Source organism: Delphinapterus leucas, chromosome 2, assembly GCF_059928025.1.
Source record: "Delphinapterus leucas isolate spDelLeu-1000000601 "Yukka" chromosome 2, BTC_Dleu_Yukka2, whole genome shotgun sequence".
NCBI classification, from domain to species: Eukaryota; Metazoa; Chordata; class Mammalia; order Artiodactyla; family Monodontidae; genus Delphinapterus; species Delphinapterus leucas.
This window is the reverse complement of record NC_143130.1, coordinates 94,536,476-94,556,225: the sequence shown is the minus strand read 5'-3', so window position 1 is coordinate 94,556,225 and position 19,750 is coordinate 94,536,476. Positions and strand designations below refer to the sequence as shown.

Genomic DNA, 19,750 nt, shown 5'->3' with positions numbered 1-19,750 from the left:
TTTTCTGGAAAACACCAAAGTAGGATTGCCTGTAGTAGAATTTAAACTTTTAAATTTGTAGTATATTTGATAAATGTTTAATGTTTAATGATGTAAACTTGTTAGCAACTTGGTCCAAGGTATCAGAATGTCAGTACATTAGATAGTATTATATACTTGTCTTTATTATTGATAGTGTATTTGCCTCATGTCTACTAGAAGAACAGGTATATCTCACGGTTCTTTAGTTGCTATATAGATCTTGGTTTAGTGTGGAAACAGTAGCAGATACCTAATATTTTAGAAGGTAAGCTATGTAGTTATAAGATAGTGCTTTTTTACGTGTGTATGTTTGGTGTATTTTGCAGTCAGCTGCAAGACTCCGTGAAATGATAAAGAAGAGACAGCCTCCTGAATCCAAAAGGTAAAAGATTTGGTTTACATTTCCTGTACCATGATATATTGCTGAGTTGTTTTATAATTTGAAAAACTGGTTCAACATAGTAAAATAAATAGCAGATCAGAAACTCTGTAATTTAATGTAATTTAATCTTAATCCTTTATAGGAACTCTGAGGGAATGCTACCTTTTAATAACTGTAAAGTTCTCATCTTCATCAAAGGACTATACAGGAAATAGAATCTTGAGAGCTGAATTTTGTTTATATTTATTACTGCTGCTAATGGAGGGAAATCTTTATTACCACTAAATTGTTCTTATTTTTGCCTGAGAAACTGTTCTTAAAGATTCTTCTACTTTATTTTTCTGGCTATCTTTTTGCTTCTCAATTTGTTTTTTCTTTCCCATTCCTAGAATAAAGGAAGGAAATGAGCATTTGTTGCACATCTATGAAATACAGTGCAGTGACCTAAAATTTTTATACTGCATTATCTCATTTATTTCTGGCAAAAATTTTGTGGGATAGAAAACAGGCTCAAAGAGGTAAAGTACTGATAATTTGCTCAAGGTCAAAGTAGTTCTTAAGTGGAAGCTTCAGGATTTGAACTCCAGGATTCCTTAGGTTAAGTTCTCTGCTCTTCATTTTAGCAGGGCTTATGTATAAGAGAAGAAACTGAAAATCTTGGCATCAGTAGACCATTTTTTTAGTGCTAGATGCTAATGAAATGTAGCATCATTTAATTGGTTTGATTCTCATGCAGGTTAGCTAGCTTGAGAAAAGCTAAACCTTTAATTATGACCAGGTATCCGCGAGTGTGAAAAATTGTTACAGGAGGAACATCATTAACACTGGAAGATAATAGCACCGGTTCTGTTGTCAATTGGTCATTAGCTTATATTTGCATATTTTTTATTAGCAAAGATTTTTTTTTTTTTTTGCGGTACGCGGGCCTCTCACTGCTGTGGCCTCTCCTGCCGCGGAGCATAGGCTCTGGACGCGCAGGCTCAGCGGCCATGGCTCACGGGCCCAGCCGCTCCATGGCATGTGGGACCCTCCCGGACTGGGGCACGAACCCATGTCCCCTGCATCGGCAGGCGGACTCTCAACCACTGCACTACCAGGGAAGCCCTATTAGCAAAGATTAATGGTGTTTTTCTCACCTAAGTCACAGAAATCCAGTACTTAGTAGTTGTATAAGTATTAGTATCCAGTAGATAGAGCAGAAGTTATGTAATATAGAGGAAAGAGCATAGCATTTGAAATTTGGCAAACATGATTTCAAGTTTCAATTCAGCAACTTATAGCTATGGTATTAACTTTGGACAATTTATGTAATTTTCCTTCCTTATCTCTAAAGTTGGCATTATGCCAATCTGGAGGGGTTTAAGTTTTTAAAAATTACTAAATACATTATACATACAAAGAAGTACATGTGAAGTATTTTTTATTAATCAATTTATTTTTTAAAAAATTTATTATTTATTTTTGGCTGCACTGGGTCTGCGTTGCTGTGGGTGTGGGCTTTCTCTAGTTGCAGCGAGCAGGGGCTACTCTTTGTTGTAGTGCACGGGCTTCTCATTGCAGTGGGTTCTCTTGTTGTGGAGCACTGGCTCTAGGCACACGGGCTTCAGTAGTTGTGGCAAGTGGGCTCTAGAGTGCAGGCTCAGTAGTTGTGGCACGTGGGCTTAGTTGCTCCGTGGCACGTGGGGTCTTCCCAGACCAGGGATCGAACCCGTGTCCCCTGTATTGGCAGGCGGATTCTTAATCACTGTGCCACCAGGGAAGTCCCCACATATGAAGTATTTGTATAGTTGAAAAAATAATAGTAATTCAAGCACCCATCCATGTACTTGCCATCCAGGTCAATAGAAATTTATAGTACCTCTTAAGGCCCTCCTTCCAGATAACAGTCATTATGTGAATTCTTATTTATTTATTTATTTGGCTGTGTGGGGTCTTAGTTGTGGCACACGGGATCTTTCGTTGCAGTGTGTGGGCTTCTCTGTAGTTGCGGTGCGTGGACTCTAGAGCACGCGGGCTTAGTAGCCCCGCAGCATGTGGGATCTTCGTTCCCTGACCAAGGATCGAACCCGCATTCCCTGCATTGGAAGGCTGATTCTTAACCACTGGACTGTCAAGGAAGTTCCATTATGCTGAATTCTGTGATAATCACTCCTTGCATTTATTTGTAGTTTTACCACCTGTGAATGTATATTTAAAAAGTATTTTGCTTATTTTGTCCTGTTTTTTATATTGACATATAATGTGCCATTTTTATATTCTGCGATTTTATTTTGCTCATTTTTATATCTTTATGTTTTAAAATTCATTCATGTTGATGTGTACAGCTTTACTTCATCATGTGTTTTCTTCTGTATGAATGTGCTATGTTGATGGACAGTTGAATTGTTTCTTTTGTCAGTATCACACTGTTTTGCTTATTATGGCTTTAAAGTAAGTTTTGACATTGGGTAGTCAGTCCTGTAACTTTGTTCTTCTCCTTAAATATTGTGTTAGTTCTTCTGTGTCTTTTGCCTCCCTGTATAAACTGTAGAATCAGTTTGTCAATATCTGCAAAATAACTTGCTGGGATTTTGATTGGGATTGCTTTGAATCTATAGATTAAGTTGGAAAGAACTGACATCTTGACAATATGTCTTGTCAAAGAACATGGATAATCTCTCCATTTATTTAGTTCTTTGATTTCTATCATCAGAGTTTTGTAGTTTTCCTCATATAAATCTTATAAATATTTTCTTAGATTTATGCCAAAGTATTTTTTTTTTTGGTTTGTAATTTAAATGGGTTGTATTTTAAATTTCAAATTTCACTTGTTTCTTGCTGGTATATAGGAAATCAGTTGACTTTTGTATATTAACCCGGTATCCTACAACCTTGCTATAATCACTTATTACTTCCAGGAATATTTTTATCCATTCTTTAGAATTTTCTAAATAGACTATCATGTCATTTGTGAACAAATACAGTTTTATTTCTTTCTTCCCAATCTTTATACCATTTATTTCCTTTTCTTCTATTATTGCATTAGCTAGAACTTTCAGCACAGTGCAATTTTTTTGTTGTTGTTAGTTAATTAATTAATTTTTGGCTGTGTTGGGTCTTCGTTGCTGCGCGCGGGCTTTCTCTAGTCGCGGCGAGAGGGGGTTACTCTTCCTTGTGATATGCGGGCTTCTCATTGCGGTGGCTTCTCTTGTTGTGGAGCACGGGCTCTAGGCGCACGGGCTTCAGTAGTTGTGGAATGTGGTCTCAGTAGTTGTGCTTCGTGGGCTGTAGAGTGCAGGCTCAGTAGTTGTGGCGCATGGGCTTTGTTGCTCCACGGCATGTGGGATCTTCCTGGACCAGGGCTCGAACCCATGTCCCCTGCACTGGCAGGTGGATTCTCAACCACTGCGCTACCAGGGAAGTCCGACAGTATTGGTAAGGAGTGGTGAGAGAGGACATTCTTGCCTTGTACCTGATCTCAGTGGGAAAGCTTGGCATTTCTCACCACTAAATATTATGTTAGCTATAGGGTTTTTTGTAGATTTTATTTCGTTGAGGAAGTTCCCCTCTATTTTCAGTTTACTGAGAATTTTTATTCTGAATGGGTGCTGGGATTTGCCAAATGCTTTTCCTGCATTTATCGATAAGATCATGCAATTTTTTTTCTCAGCCTGTTGATGGGTGGATTACATTAATTGATTTTTGTGTGTTGAGCTAGTGTTGCATACCTGGGATATATTCCAGTTGGTTGTGGTTTATAATACATTTTATACATTGTTGGATTCAATTTACTAATATTCTGTTGAGGTTTTTTGCATCTCGGCTCATGAGAGATATTGATCTGTAGTTTTCTGTTCTTGTAATGTCTGTCTGGTTTTGATATCACAGTAATGTTAGCCTCATAGAATGAGTTAGGTAGTATTCCCTCTGCTTCTGTCCTCTGAAAAAGATTGTAGAGAATTGGTTTAATTTTTCCCTTCAATGTGTGGTAGAACTCACTAGTGCACCTGTATCAGCCTGATGCTTTCTGTTTTGGAAGGTTATTAATTACTAGTTCAATTTCTTTAATAAGTACAGGCCTTTTCAGATTGTTCCTTGTATGAGTTTTGGTAAAGTGTATGTTTCAAGGAATTGGTCCATTTCATCTAGGTTTTCAAATATGTGGGCATTGAGTTGTTCATATTATTCCTTTATTACCTTTTTAATGTCCATAGGATCTGTAGTGAGTCCCCTCTTTTATTTTTTAAATTGGAGTATAATTGCTTTACAATGTTGTGTTAGTTTCTGCTGTACAACGAAGTGAATCAACTATATGTACACATATATTCCCTCCCTCTTGGACCTCCCTCCCACCCCCCACCTCCCCATCCCACCCGTCTAGGTCATCACAGAGCACCAAGCTTAGTTCCCTGTGCTATACATCAGGTTCCCACTAGCTATCTGTTTTACACATTGTAGTGTATATATGTCAGTCCTAATCTCCCAGTTCATCCCACCCTCCCCCCCCACCCCCGCCACATCCACATGTCCGTTCTCTACGTCTGCATCTCTATTCCTGCCCAGAAATAGGTTCATCTGTAGCATTTTTCTATATTCCACATTTATGCGTTAATATACGATATTTGTTTTTCTCTGACTTACTTCACTCTGTATGACAGACTCTAGGTCCATCCACATCTCTACAAATGACCCAATTTTGTTCCTTTTTATGGTTGAGTAATATTCCATTGTATATATGTACCACATCTTCTTTATCCACTCATCTGTCATTGGCCATTTAGGTTGTTTTCATGTCTTGGCTGTTGTAAATAGTGCTGCAGTGAACATTGGGGTACATGTGTCATTTTGAATTATGGTTTTCTCAGGGTATATGCCCAGTAGGGGGATTGCTGGGTCATGTGGTAGTTCTGTTTTTAGTTTCTTAAGGAAGCTCCTTACTGTTCTCCATGGTGGCTGTATCAATTTACATTCTCACCAACAGTTCAAGAGGGTTCCCTTTTCTCTACACCCTCTCCAGCATTTATTGTTTGTAGATTTTTTGATGATGGCCATTTTCACTGGTATGAGGTGATACCTCATCGTAGTTTTGATTTGCATTTCTCTAATGATTAGTGATGTTGATTACTCTTGGCCATCTGTATGTCTTCTTTGGAGAAATGTCTATTTAGGTCTTCTGCCCATTTTTGGATTGGGTTGTTTGTTGTTTTGATATTGAGGTGCATGAGCTGTTTGTATATTTTGGAGATTAATCCTTTGTCAGTTGCTTCATTTGCAAATATTTTCTCCCATTCTGAGGGTTGTCTTTTCGTCTTGTTTATGGTTTCCTTTGCTGTGCAAAAGCTTTTAAGTTTAATTAGGTCCCTTTTTTTTTTTTTTTTGTGGTACACGGGCCTCTCACTGCTGTGGCCTCTCCTGTTGTGGAGCACAGGCTCCGGACGCGCAGGCTCAGCAGCCATGGCTCACGGGCCCAGCCGCTCCGCGACATGTGGGATCCTCCCGGACTGGGGCATGAACCCGTGTCCCCTGCATTGGCAGGCGGACTCTCAACCACTGCACCACCAGGGAACGCCCATTTGCTTATTTTTGATTTTATTTTCATTACTCTAGGAGGTGAGTCAAAAAGATCTTGCTGTGGTTTATGTCAGAGTGTTTTTCCTATGTTTTCCTCTGAGAGTTTTATAGTATCTTGTCTTACATTTAGGTCTTTAATCCATTTTGAGTTTATTTTTGTGTATGGTGTTAGGAAGTGTTCTAATTTCATTCTTTTACATGTAGCTGTCCAGTTTTCCCAGCACCACTTATTAAAGAGGCTGTCTTTTCTCCATTGTATATTCTTGCCTCCTTTATCAAAAATAAGGTGACCATATGTGCGTGGGTTTATCTCTGAGCTTTCTATCCTGTTCCATTGATCTATATTTCTGTTTTTGTGCCAGTACCATACTGTCTTGATTACTGTAGGTTTGTAGTATAGTCTGACGTCTGGGAGTCTGATTCCTCCAGCTCCATTTTTCTTCCTCAGGATTGCTTTGGCTATTCAGGGTCTTCTGTGTGTCCATACAAATTTTAAGATTTTTTGTTCTAGTTCTGTGAAAAATGCCATTGGTAATTTGATAGACATTGCATTGAATCTGTAGATTGCTTTGGGTAGAATAGTCATTTTCACAATATTGATTCTTCCAATCCAAAAGCATGGTATATCTCACCACCTCTATGTATAGTATTGCGTCATCTGCAAACAGTGACAGTTTTACTTCTTCTTTTCCGATTTGGACTCCTTTTATTTCTTTTTCTTCTCTGATTGCTGTGGCTAAAACTTTCAAAACTATGTTGAATAATAGTGGTGAGAGTGGGCAGTCTTGTCTTGTTCCTCATCTTAGTGGAAATGTTTTCAGTTTTTCACCATTGAGAACAATGTTGGCTGTGGGTTTGTCATATATGGCCTTTATTATGTTGAGGTAAGTTCCCTCTGTGCCTACATTCTGGAGGGTTTTTATCATAAATGGGTGCTGAATTTTGTTGAAAGCTTTTTCTGCATCTATTAAGATGATCATATGGTTGTTCTCCCTGAATTTGTTAATATGGTTTATTACACTGATTGATTTGTGTATATTGAAGAATCCTTGCCTTCCGGGGATAAAACCCACTTGATCATGGTGTATGATTCTTTTTTTAAAAAATTAATTAATTAATTTATTTTTGGCTGTGTTGGGTCTTCATTTTTGTGCGAGGGCTTTCTCTAGTTGTGGGAAGTGGGTGCCACTCTTCATCGTGGTGTGCGGGCCTCTCACTGTCAAAGCCTCTCTTGTTGAGGAGCACACACTCCAGACTCGCAGGCTCAGTAGTTGTGGCTCACGGGCCCAGGTGCTCCACGGCATGTGGGATCCTCCCAGACCAGGTCTCGAACCCGTGTCCCCTGCATTGGCAGGCAGATTCTCAACCACTGCACCACCAGGGAAGCCCTTGGTGTATGATTCTTTTAATGTGCTGTTGAATTGTTTGCTAGTATTTTTTATTTTGGAGGAGCACAAATCAGACATATCAAGTGAAAAAAACCAATATGTGTAATTTTCAAGATCCATTTTTCATTTATAGTTAAGAAACTATAGGACAAACTGCTAGTATTTTGTTAAGGATTTTTGCATCTATGTTCATCAGTGATATTGGCCTGTAGTTTTCTTTTTTTGTGTCATCCTTGTCTGGTTTTGGTATCAGGGTGATGGTTGCCTTGTAGAATGAGTTTGGGAGTGTTCCTCCCTCTGCTGTATTTTGGAAGAGTTTGAGAAGGATAGATGTTAGCTCTTCTCTAAATGTTTGGTAGAATTCGTCTGTGAAGCCATCTGGTCCTCGGCCTTTAGTTAGTTTGTTTGTTTATTTATTTATTTTTGGTTGTGTTTGGTCTTCATTGCTGCGTGCGGACTTTCTTTAGTTTTGGCGAGTGGGGGCTACTCTTTGCTGCGGTGTGCGGGCTTCTCATTGCAGTGGCTTCTCTTGTTGTGGAGCAAAGGCTCTAGGTGCATGGGCTCCAGTAGTTGTGGCATGTGGGCTCAGTAGTTGTGGCTCATGTGCTCTAGAGCACAGACTCAGTTGTTGTGGTGCACGGGCTTAGCTGCTCTGCGGCATGTGGGATCCTCCCGGACTGGGGCATGAACCCGTGTCCCCTGCATCGGCAGATGGACTCTCAACCACTGCGCCACTAGGGAAGCCCCTGTTTGTGTTTTTTTATACTTTTTTTTTTCGTTCAATTGATTTCTAATCTTACAGCGTTGTGGTTGGAAATGATGTTTGATACGATTTTTATTTTCTTAAGTTTGTGAGGCTTGATTTGTGACCCAAGATGTGATCTATCCTGGAGAATGTTCCATGAGCACTTGAGAAGAAAGTGTAATCTGTTGTTTTTGGATGGAATGTCCTATAAATATCAATTAAGTCCATCTTGTTTAATGTATCATTTAAAACGTGTGTTTCCTTATTTTTTTTCATTTTGGATGATCTTTCCATTGGTGAAAGTGGGGTGTTAAAGTCCCCTACTATGATTGTGTTACTGTCAATTTCCCCTTTTATGGCTGTTAGCATTTGCCTTATGTATTGAGGTGCTCCTATGTTGGGTGCATAAATAGTTACAAGTGTTATATCTTCTTCTTGGATTGATCCCTTGATCATTATGTAGTGTCCTTCTTTGTCTCTTGTAATAGTCTTTATTTTAAAGTCTGTCTGATATGAGAATTGCTATTCCAGCTTTCTTTTGATTTCCATTTACATGGAATATCTTTTTCCATCCCCTCACTTTCAGTCTGTATGTGTCCGTAGGTCTGAAGTGAGTTCTTGTAGACAGCATATGTTTGGGTCTTGTTTTTGTTTCCATTCAGCTAGTGTATGTCTTTTGTTTGGAGCATAATTATCCATATGTATGTTCCTATTACCAGTTTTTAAATTGTTTTGTGTTTGTTATTGTAAGTCTTTTCCTCCTCTTGTGTTTCCTGTTGAGAGAAGTTCCTTTAGCATTTGTTGTAGAGCTGGTTTGGTGGTGCTGAATTCTCTTGGGTTTTGCTTGTTTGTAAAGGTTTTAATTTCTCCCTCGAATCTGAATGAGATTCTTGCTGGGTAGAGTAATCTTGGTTGTAGGTTCTTCCCTTTCATCATTTTAATTATACCATGCCACTCCCTCCTGGCTTGCAGAGTTTCTGCTGAAAGATCAGCTGTTAACCTTATGGGGATTCCCTTGTATGTTGTTGCTTTTCCCTTGCTGCTTTTAATAATTTTTTCTTCGTATTTAATTTTTTTGGGGGGAATTTTTGAATTTTATTTTATTTTTTATACAGCAGGTTCTTATTAGTTTCTCAGTCCCTTTTTTTTTTTCTCTTCTTCTTCTGGGACCTGTATAATTCAAATGTTGGTGTGTTTAATATTGTCCCAGAGGTCTCTGAGATTGTCCTCAATTCTTTTGATGTTTTTTCTCTTTATTCTGCTCTGCAGTAGTTATTTCCACTCTTTTATCTTCCAGGTCACCTATCCATTCTTCTGCCTCAGTTATTCTGCTATTGATTCCTTCCAGAGTTTTTTTATTATATTTATTGTGTTGTTTTTCCTTGTTTGTTCGCTCTTTAGTTCTTCTAGTTCCTTGTTAAACATTTCTTGTATTTTCTCCATTCTATTTCCATTATTTTGGATCACCTTTATTATTATTACTCTGAATTCTTTTTCAGGTGGACTGTTTCCTCTTCATTTGTTTTGTCTAGTGGGTTTTTACCTTGCTCCTTCATCTGCTTTGTATTTCTGTGCCTTCTCATTTTGGCTTAACTTACTGTTCGTGGTCTCCCTTTCACAGGCTGCAGGTTCATAGGTCCCATTATTTTTGGTATCTGTCCCCAGTGGGTAAGGTTGGTTCAGTGGGTTGTGGAGGGGACTGGTTCCTGTGTTCTGGTGGATGAGGCTGGATCTTGTCTTTCTGGTGGGTGGGACCACATCCGGTGGTGTGTTTTGGGGTGTCCGTGACCTTATTATTATTTTAGGCAGCCTCTCTGCTAATGGGTGGGGTTGTGTTCCTGTGTTGCTAGTTGTTTGCCATAGGGTGTCCAGCAGTGTAGCTTGCTGTTCGTTGAGTAGAACTGGTTCTTAACGTTGAGATGGAGATCTGTGGGAGAGCTTTTGTTGTTTGATGTTATGTGGGGCTGGGAGGTCTTTGGTGGACCAGTGTCCTGAACTCCGCTCTCCCACCTCAGAGGCTCAGGACTGACATCCGGCCAGAGCACCAAGACCCTGTCAGCCACATGGGTCAGAAGAAAAGGGAGAAAAAGAATGAAAGAAAGGAAAAAAAAAATAAAGTAAAATAAAGTTATTAAAATAGAAAAAAAATTAAAAAGTAATAAAAAAAAGGAGAGAGAAAGAAGAGAGCAACCAAACCAAAAAACAAATTCACCAATGATAGCAAGCGCTAAAAAGTATACTAAAAAACAAAACGGGGCTTCCCTGTTGGTGCAGCGGTTGAGAGTCCGCCTGCCGATGCAGGGGACATGGGTTCGTGCCCTGGTCTGGCAAGATCCCACATGCCGTGGAGCAGCTGGGCCCGTGAGCCATGGCTGCTGAGCCTGTGTGTCCAGAGCCTTGTGCTCCGCAACGGGAGAGGCCACAACAGTGAGAGGCCCACGTACCGCAAAAAAACAAAACAAAACACAAAACGGACAGTCAGAACCCTAGGACAAATGGCAAAAGCAAAGCTATACAGACAATCACACAAAGAAGCATACACATACACACTCACAAAAAGAGAAAAAGGGAAAAAAATTATATAAAATGTAAAAAGGAAGAGGGCAACCAAATCAGTAAACAAGTCTACCAGTTATAATAAGCTGTAAAATACTAAACTAAGAGAAACATAAAACCAGAAACAAATGAGATACTGAAAGCAAACCCCAAGTCTACAGTTGCTTCCATAGTCCACTGTGTCAATTTTGGGATGATTCGTTGTCATTTCACAGATACAGGGTACATCACGTTGACTGTGGAGATTTAATCTGCTGCTCCTGAGGCTGCTGGGAGAAATTTCCCTTTCTCTTCTTTGTTCACACAGCTCCTGGGGTTCAGCTTTGGATTTGGCCCCATCTCTGCGTGTAGCTCACCTGAGGGCATCTCTTCTCCACCCAGACAGGACGGGTTAAAGGAGCGGCTGGTTAGGGGGCTCTGGCTCACTCAGACTGGGGGGAGGGAGTGGTACGGAATGCAGGGAGAGCCTGTGGTGGCAGAGGCCGGTGTGACGTTGCAACAGCGTGAGGCATGCCATGTGTTCTTCCATGGAAATTGTCCCTGGATCACGGGACCCTACAGTGGCGGGCTGCACAGGCTCCCAGGAGGGGAGGTATGGATAGTGACCTGTGTTTGCACACAGGCTTCCTGATGGCTGCAGCAGCAGCCTTAGCATTTCATGCCCGTCTCTGGTGTCCCTGCTGATAGCCGCGGCTCGCACCTGTCTCTGGAGCTCGTTTAGGCGGTGCTCTGAATCATCTCTCCTTGCGCACCCTGAAACAATGGTCTCTTGCCTTTTAGGCAGGTCCAGATTTTTTCCCAGACTCCCTTCCGGCTAGCTGTGGTGCACTATCCCCCTTCAGGATGTGTTCACACAGCCAACCCTAGTTCTCTCCTTGGGATCTTAACTCTGAAGTCCGAGCCTCAGCTCCCAGCCCCCGCCCACCCCGGTGTGTGAGCCGATAAGCCTCTCAGGCTGGTGAGTACTGTCGGCACCAATCCTCTGTGCAGGAATCTCTCCGCTTTGCCCTCTCCACCCCTGTTGCTCTGCTCTCCTCCGTGGCTCCGAAACTTCCACCCCCCCCCCCAATCCCCACCAGTGAAGGGGCTTCCTAGTGTGTGGAAACTTTTCCTCCTTCACAGCTCCCTCCCAGAGGTACAGGTCCCATCCCTATTCTTTTGTCTTTGCTTTTCCTTTTTTCTTTTGCCCTACCCAGGTATGTGGGGAGTTTCTTGCCTTTTGGGAAGTCTGAGGTCTTCTGCCAGCATTCAGTATGTGTTCTATAGGAATTGTTCCACATGTAGATGTAGTTTTGATGTATTTGTGGGGAGGAAGGTGATCTCCACGTCTTACTCCTCCACCATCTTTCCTCATTCCTTTTTATTTTTTATTTTATTCTGCAGCAGTGATTTCCACCATTCTTTCTTCTAGCTTGCTCATTCTTTCTTCTGCCTCAGTTATTCTGTTGGTGCTTCCTTCTAGTGTTTTTTTTTTTTTTTTTTTCCTGTACCCGGGCCTCTCACTGTTGTGGCCTCTTCCGTTGCGGAGCACAGGCTCCGGACACGCAGGCTCAGCGGCCATGGCTCACGGACCTAGCCGCTCTGTGGCATGTGGGATCTTCCCAGACCGGGGCACGAACCTGTGTCCTCTGCATTGGCAGGTGGAGTCTCAACCACTGCGCCACCAGGGAAGCCCCCTTCTAGTGTATTTTTCATTTCAGTTATTGTATTGTCCATTTCTGTTTGTTTGTTGTTTAGTTCTTCTAGCTCTTCATTAAACATTTCTTGTATCTTCTGAATCTGTACCTCCATTCTTTTTCTGAGATCTTGGATCATCTACACTATCATTACTCTGAATTCTTTTTCAGGTAGATTGCCTTTCTCCACTTCATTTAATTGTTCTTCTGGGCTTTTATCATGTTCCTTAGTGTGGGATATGTTTCTCTGCTGTCTCATTTTGTCTAACTTCCTGTGATTGCGGTGTCCATTATGCAGGCTACAGGGTTGTATTTCTTCTTCCTTCTTCTGCCTGCTCCCTGGTGGATGAGGCTGTCTAAGAGGCTTGTGCAGGCTTTCTGGTGGGAGGGACTGGTTACTGCCCACTGGGGTGTGGAGCTGGGTCTTGTCCCTCTGTTGGGCAGGGCTGGGTCATGCTGTGTGTTTAGTGGGCAGCTGTGTGGTCAGGAAGACTTTAAGTAGCCTGTCTGCTGATGGGTGGGGCTGTGTCCCACCCTGTTGGTTGTTTGGCCATGGGGTCCCAGTAATGGAAGCTTCAGGTTGTTGGGTGGGGCCAGGTCTTGGTGAGAAATTGGTGGCCTCCAGGAAGGCTCACACTGATGAGTACTCCCCAGAACTACTGCTGCCAGTGTCTTTGTCCCTGCAGTGAGCCACAGCCACCCCTGCCTCCAATGGAGACCCTCCATTATTGGCAGGTAGGTCTGGCACAGAGTGCAGATGAGTGCACATGAGACCTTGTGTGTGCCCTCCAAGAGTGGAATTTGTGTTTCCCCAGTCCTGTGGAATTCCTGCGATCAAACTGGCCTTCAAAACCAGGTTCTCTGGGGGCTTCTTCTCCCATTGCCAGAAATCCAGGCTGTAGATGCTGATGTGGGGTTCTCCCTCCTGTGGGAGAACTTCTGTGGTATAATTATTTTCCAGTTTGTTAGTCATCCACCTGGCAGATATGGGATTTGATTTTATTGTGATTGTGCCCCTTGTACCAGCTCCTTGTGGCTTCTTCTTTGTCTTTGGATGTAGGGTATCTTTTCGTAGCTTCCAGCGTGTTTTTGTTGATGGTTGTTCAGCAGTTAGTTGTGATTTTGGTGATTATGTAAGAAGAGGTGAGCTCAGTTCCTTCTACTGTGCCATCTTGTCTTTTTGTCTGGAAACTCCAGTCTTAGTGATACAGGTGTAATCTGGTCAGCAACAACTCCATGAATCTGGGATTATATCTGAGTAAACTGGATGCTTGTTGGTCCTTTTAAGAAAGTGTCCCTGGAAAAGGTGTGAGTAGTAATCACAGAAGGTTCTCAAGAGCACCACTCACCTTGTGCTGTTTATTACAATGGATATGACTCAGGACCAGCCAGATGGGATAGATGCATCAGGCAAGGCATGGGGAAATGGCACGGAGCTTCCATCTCTCTCTGAGAGCATCACTCTTCTAGCATCTCTCTGTGTTCACTGTCTCAGAAGTTCCTAATTTGCTTTTCCTTTGATGGATAACTTCCCAGGGTACAGAATTCTAGGTTGGGTTTTTCTTTTCTCTCAACACTTTAAATATGTTCACTCTCTCTTTGCCTGCATGGTTTCTGAGAAGATAGATTTAATTTCAGTCTTTGTTCTCTGTAGGTAAAGTGGTTTTTCCTTCTGGCTCCTTTCAGGATTTTATCTTTGATTTTTCTGTAGTTTGGAAATGAATTGCCTAGTTGTAGGATTTCTTTGTTTGTTTTCATTTTTGTTTTTGCATTTATCTTGCTTGATGTTCTCTGAGCTTTCTAGATCTGTGGTTTGGTGTCTGACACTAATTTGGGGGAATTTTCAGTGATTATTTCAAATATTTCTTCTGTTACTTTTTTTCTTTCTTGTATTCCCATTATTTATATGTTATACTTTTTTGTTATCTACGTTCTTGGTTATTCTGTTCTGTTTTTTGTCTTTTTCTCCTTGCTTTTCAGTTTTAGAGATTCCTATTGAGATATCCCCAAGGTCGGAGATTCTTTCCTCAGCCATGTCCAGTCTATTACTGAGCCCATCAAAGGCATTCTTCATTTCTATTATAGTGTTTTTGATCTCTGGCATTTCTTTTTGGTTCTTTCTTAGTATTTACATCCCTCTGCTGACATTGCTTATCTGTTCTTTCATGGTGTCTGTTTTATCCATTGGAGCCCTTAGCATGTTAATCACAGTTGTTTTAAATTCTTAGTGTGATAATTTCAACATTTCTGCCATGTCTGGTTTTGAAGCTTGCTCTGTTTCTTTAAATTGTGTTTTTTGCTTTTCAGTGTGTCTTGTAATTTTTTCTTGATAACTGGACATGATGTACCAAGAAAAAGTAACTGTTATAAATAGGTCTTTAGCAATGTGGTGGTGAGATGTTGGGGGAGGGGAGCATTCTGTAGTCTTGTTATTAGTTCTCAGTCTCTGACTGAACCTATATCTTTGGATTGTGAACTTCACAAGTGTTTTAGTTTTTTTCCTCTCTCCTTAGGTTGGACAAGATGGCAAGAGTGGGCTGCTGTTGGGTATTTCCCTTCCCCAGGTCAGTTAGCCTCTGACAGTACCCTAGCAGATTAGGCTCTGGTTAACTGATTTCTCCTGAGGGCAGAACAGAGTGCTGGCCTATTTCAAAATTCTTCCTTTTCTCCTCCCCCTGCTAGAAGCATGAGGAGATTTTCTCTGATATTTACTTTGAGGGCCTGGTCAAGCTCCTGGATATAAATCTTACAAAATTGTGGGGGTGAGGCCCCCTTGAGGTTTCTTTTTTTTTAAGATTTTATTTTTAGAGCAGTTTTAGTTTCACAGCAAAATTGAGAGTAAGTTACAGAGATTTCCATCCCCTGCCCGACACATGCATAGCTTCTCCCATTATCAGAATCACTCACCAGAGTGATACGTTTGTTACCAAGGATGAACCTACCTTGATACATCATAATCACCCCAGATCTGTAGTTTACCTTAGGGTTCACTCTTGGTGTTGTTCATTCTTTGGGTTTGTACAAATGTATAATGACATATATCTATCATTATAATGTACAGAGTATTTCACTGCCCTAAAATCCTCTGTGCTCTGCCTTTTCATCCCTTATCACCCTCACCCCTTGCAATCACTGATCTTTTTTGTCTCCATAGTTTTGCCTTTTCCTGAATGTCAGTCATGTATTTGGAATCATACAGTATGTAGTCTCATTCAGGTTGGCTGCTTTTTTTAGTAATATGCATTTAAGGTTCTCCCATGTCTTTGCATGGCTTAATAGCTCATTTCTTTTTTAAAAAATATTTTTATTATGGATCTTTTGTTATTTAGATCGTTTCAGCAAAAAGATTAAGGCTAGATTACAATGGAGCTGCCATTGACTAAGTAATGTGAGAGATCTACTTTTCTCCAACTACCAGTCTTTTTACTTTTTTCGGAGTTCAGTCACCATAGGTCAAATTCTTTTGGAGATAAATGTCAGTTTTAATAATATATGATATCAAGCTTTAGTTCTGTTTACAGTGCTATAAATATCTTTGTGACAAAAGATTTAGAGGACTTTGAAATTGGCACATTACTTATAATATTTTAATACTATTAAAGTTAATAATGAATGTTAAATTTACCAAAGACTTCTGGAGGAGTCTTTGGTAAATTTAACCAGTATTTAACCAAGTATATAACAAGTATACTTGGTTTTGTTTTATACCTCATTGTTAAGCTAAAGTGGTAACATTTAAGTTAAAAGGAACTGGTTACAGTCTTTTTAAGGCCATGGGCCAGAGATCATTTCAAATTTTTGGTCTTCATATTAGGTTTCATAGCAGTACAGTTTAAGTGTAGTTGATTTACAATATTATATTATTTTCAGGTGTACAACATGGTGATTTAAATTTTTTATAGATTATACTCCATTTATAGTTACTATAAAATGATGGCTGTATTCCCTGTGCTATAAATATATCCTTGTAGCTTATTTATTTTGTACAAAGTGGTTTGTACCTCTTAACCTCCTACCCCTATCTTGCCCCTCCCCTCTTCCCTCTCCCACTGGTAACCACTAGTTTGTTCTCTATATCTGAGTCTGTTTCTGTTCTGTTATATTAATTCATTTGTTTTATGCTTCAGATTCCACATGTAGGTGATAACATACAGTATTTGTCTTTTTCTGTCTGATTTATTTCACTAAGCATAATAGCCTCCAGTTTCAGTCATGTTGTTGCAAATGGGAAAACTTCACTTTTTTATGACTGTGTAGTATTACATTGTGTGTGTATATATATATATATATATACACATACATACCACATCTTCTTTATCCATTCATCTGTTGATGAACTTTTAGGTTGCTTCCATATCTTGTCTATTATAAAAAATGCTGCTATGAACATTGGGGTGCATGTATTTTTTTTTTTTTTTGGCTGCACTGGGTCTTTGTTGCTGCGTGCAGGCTTTCTCTAGTTGCAGTGAGCGAGGGCCACTCTTTGTTGCGGTGCGTGGGCTTCTCATTGCGGTGGCTTTTCCTGTTGCGGAGCATGGGCTCTAGGTACACGGGCTTTGGTAGTTGTAGCACACGAGCTCAGTAGTTGTGGCATGCGGGCCCTAGAGCACGCGGGCTTCAGCAGGCGTGGTGCATGGGCTCAATACTTGCGGTGCATGGGCTCTAGGGTTTATGGGCTTCAGTAGTTGTGTCGCGCAGGCTCGGTAGTTGTGGCTTATGAGCTCTAGAGCACAGGGTCAGTTGTTGTGGTGCACGGGCTTAGTTGCTCCGTGGCATGTGGGATCTTCCCGGACCAGGGCTCGAACCCGTGTCCCTTTCATTGGCAGGCAGATTCTTAACCACTGCACCACCAGGGAAGTCCTGCATGTGTCTGTTTGAACAAGTGTTTTTCTTTTCTTTGCATAAATTCCCAGGAGTGGAATTACTGGATAATATGATAGTTTTATTTTTAGTCTTTTGAGGAACATTTGTACTGTTTTCCACAGTAGCTGCACAAATTTACATTCCCACCAACAGTGTACAGAGGTTACCTTTTCTCCATATCCTTGCCAACACTTGTTATTTGTGGTCTTTCTGATGATAGCCGTTCTCACAGGTGTGAGGTGATAGCTCAGTGTGGTTTTCATTTATATTTCCCTGATGATCTAATCTTTTCATTTGTGCCTGTTGGCCATCTCTATGTCTTCTTTGGGTCCTCTACCCATTGTTTAATCAGATTTTTTTTGTTTTTGAGTTGTATGAGCTGTTTATATATTTTGGATATTAATCCGTTATTGGACTATCATTTGCACAAATCTTCTTCCCTTCAGTCAGTTGCCTTTTCATTTTGTTGATGGTTTCCTTTGTTTTGCAAAAGCTTTTAAGTTTGATTAGGTCCCATTTGTTTATTTTTTGCTTTTGTTGCTCTTGCCTGAGGAGACACATCCAAAAAATATTGCTAAGAACAATGTCAAAGAGTGTAGTACCTGTGTTTTCTTCTAGGAGTTTTATGGTTTCAGGTCTTACATTAAAGCCTTTAATCCATTTTTTTTTTTTTTTTTTTTTTGTGGTATGCAGGCCCCTCACTGCTGTGGCCCCTCCCGTTGCAGAGCACAAGCTCCGGGTGCGCAGGCTCAGCTGCCATAGGCTCACGGGCCCAGCTGCTCTGCGGCATGCGGGATCCCCCCAGACCAGGGCATGAACCCGTGTCCCCTGCATCGGCAGGCGGACCCCCAACCACTGCGCCACCAGGGAAGCCCGCCTTTAATCCATTTTGAGTCTGTTTTTGTATATGGTGTAAGAAAATGTTCTAGTTCTATTCTTTTACATGTAGCTGTCTAGTTTTCCATGGAGTTTTTAACTCTCAGACTTGTGTACACTGAACCTCCAGCAATTGGTCAATTACAGTTCAGGCTTTCCTACCCTGCTGCTGGTTCCCATGATGGTTTCCATTTCTAAGTCTACTCCAATAAGCCATGACTTCTTGCATTTGCCTGTCTGTCTCTCCAATAGTAGGCTCAGCAGTTTCTACTGTGCCCTCATTTCTCTTAAGGATCCTAGAAGAGTTGATTTTTCAGTCTGTTCAGCTTTTTACTTGATAGACAGTGCAGTGACTTTCAAGCTCTTTAAATTTGGAACTGGAAACTGGAAGTTCTGAACTACTTTTTTAAAATAAAAAAATAATGCATAAAAAGTAGGGTATGTATATGATTTTAAAAATTTAAAAATGATTTTAAAATATGGAAGGCAATGCAATGAAACATTTAAGTCTCTTTCCTATCCTGGACCTTAGTTCTCCAGGCCTTTTCCCTAGAGGAAACCACTGTTAATAGTTTCATGTGTATTCTTCCATAGGTAATCTCAGCAGTTACAAATGTATGTGTATATATTTTGTAAAAAAGCAAATGGGGGGCTTCCCTGGTGGCGCGGTGGTTTAGAGTCCGCCTGCTGATGCAGGGGACGCGGGTTCATGCCCTGGTCCGGGAAGATCCCACATGCCGGGGAGCAGCTGGGCCCGTGAGCCATGGCCGCTGAGCCTGCGTGTCCGGAGCCTGTGCTCCGCAACGGGAGAGGCCACAGCAGTGAGAGGCCCGTGTGCCACAAAAACAAAAACAAAAACAAAAAACAAAACAAAACAAAACAAAAGCTAATGGAACCATATTCAACATGTGCTGGACCTTGTTTTTGCTTCTTGTATCTTAGAGTTCATGTCATATCAGCACACAAAAATCTATTTCTTTTTTTATGACTGCATAATATTGTGCTAGGTATGTATGTCATAATTTATTTAACACCCCTCACTTCCCCATGATGAACATTTATGATGTTTCCAGGCTTTTAATTAAAATCAGTGTAGGGACTTCACTGGTGGTCCAGTGGTTAAGACTCCATGCTTCCATGGCTGGGGGCACAGGTTTGATCCTGGGTTGGGAAAGTTCCACATGCTGTGCAGTGTGGCGAAGAAAAAAAAAAAAAATCAGTGTAGCCATGTATATACATCTTTGCAATGTGTGAATATATCTGTGAGATAGATTACTAGACGTTATCTCCTTGATATTAATAAATACATATAACTTTTATGAGTATAACATGATTTTTTTCCCCCACTCCTTTAGAAAGAAGCCTAAGAAGAAAGAAAATGAGACTGGATGTAGAAGGTCAATGCGATTACTAAAAGTCGATCCTTCAGGAGTTTCATTACCAGCAACTCCAACCCAGCCAATATTAGTAGCAGATGAAAATGTAAGAAAGAGTGCAAATACAATATATTAACCAATAAAATACTCAAAAATTTGAAGTGTTTGAAAGTAGAGTAAAAAGTCATTAAATTATGTTTAATTTGTGCATCATTAATTTAATACTTGGCTGTTGTATGGTTTAATGAGTAAGATTTCAAACTCATAAGAGACTGGCTTGGGTTCTATATTTCTGCAGACTTACCCTGTGTGGGATT

General features: G+C 40.7%; 1 protein-coding gene across 13 annotated transcripts in view; it reads left to right on the top strand.

Moving 5' to 3' along the window:
• Positions 1-19,750, top strand: part of WDR76 (WD repeat domain 76) — a 79,641-nt gene that overhangs the window by 15,736 nt on the left and 44,155 nt on the right. For 11 of the 13 annotated variants that reach the window (XM_089907308.1, XM_089907306.1, XM_089907297.1 and 8 more), the window contains exons 4-6: positions 348-403; positions 14,832-14,882; positions 19,413-19,539. In XM_089907308.1, the coding sequence (XP_089763434.1) occupies positions 348-403; positions 14,832-14,882; positions 19,413-19,539 (234 nt within the window). The remainder of the gene's footprint in view (positions 1-347; positions 404-14,831; positions 14,883-19,412; positions 19,540-19,750) is intronic. The other 2 variants (XM_089907307.1, XM_089907305.1) reach the window with 1 other exon arrangement.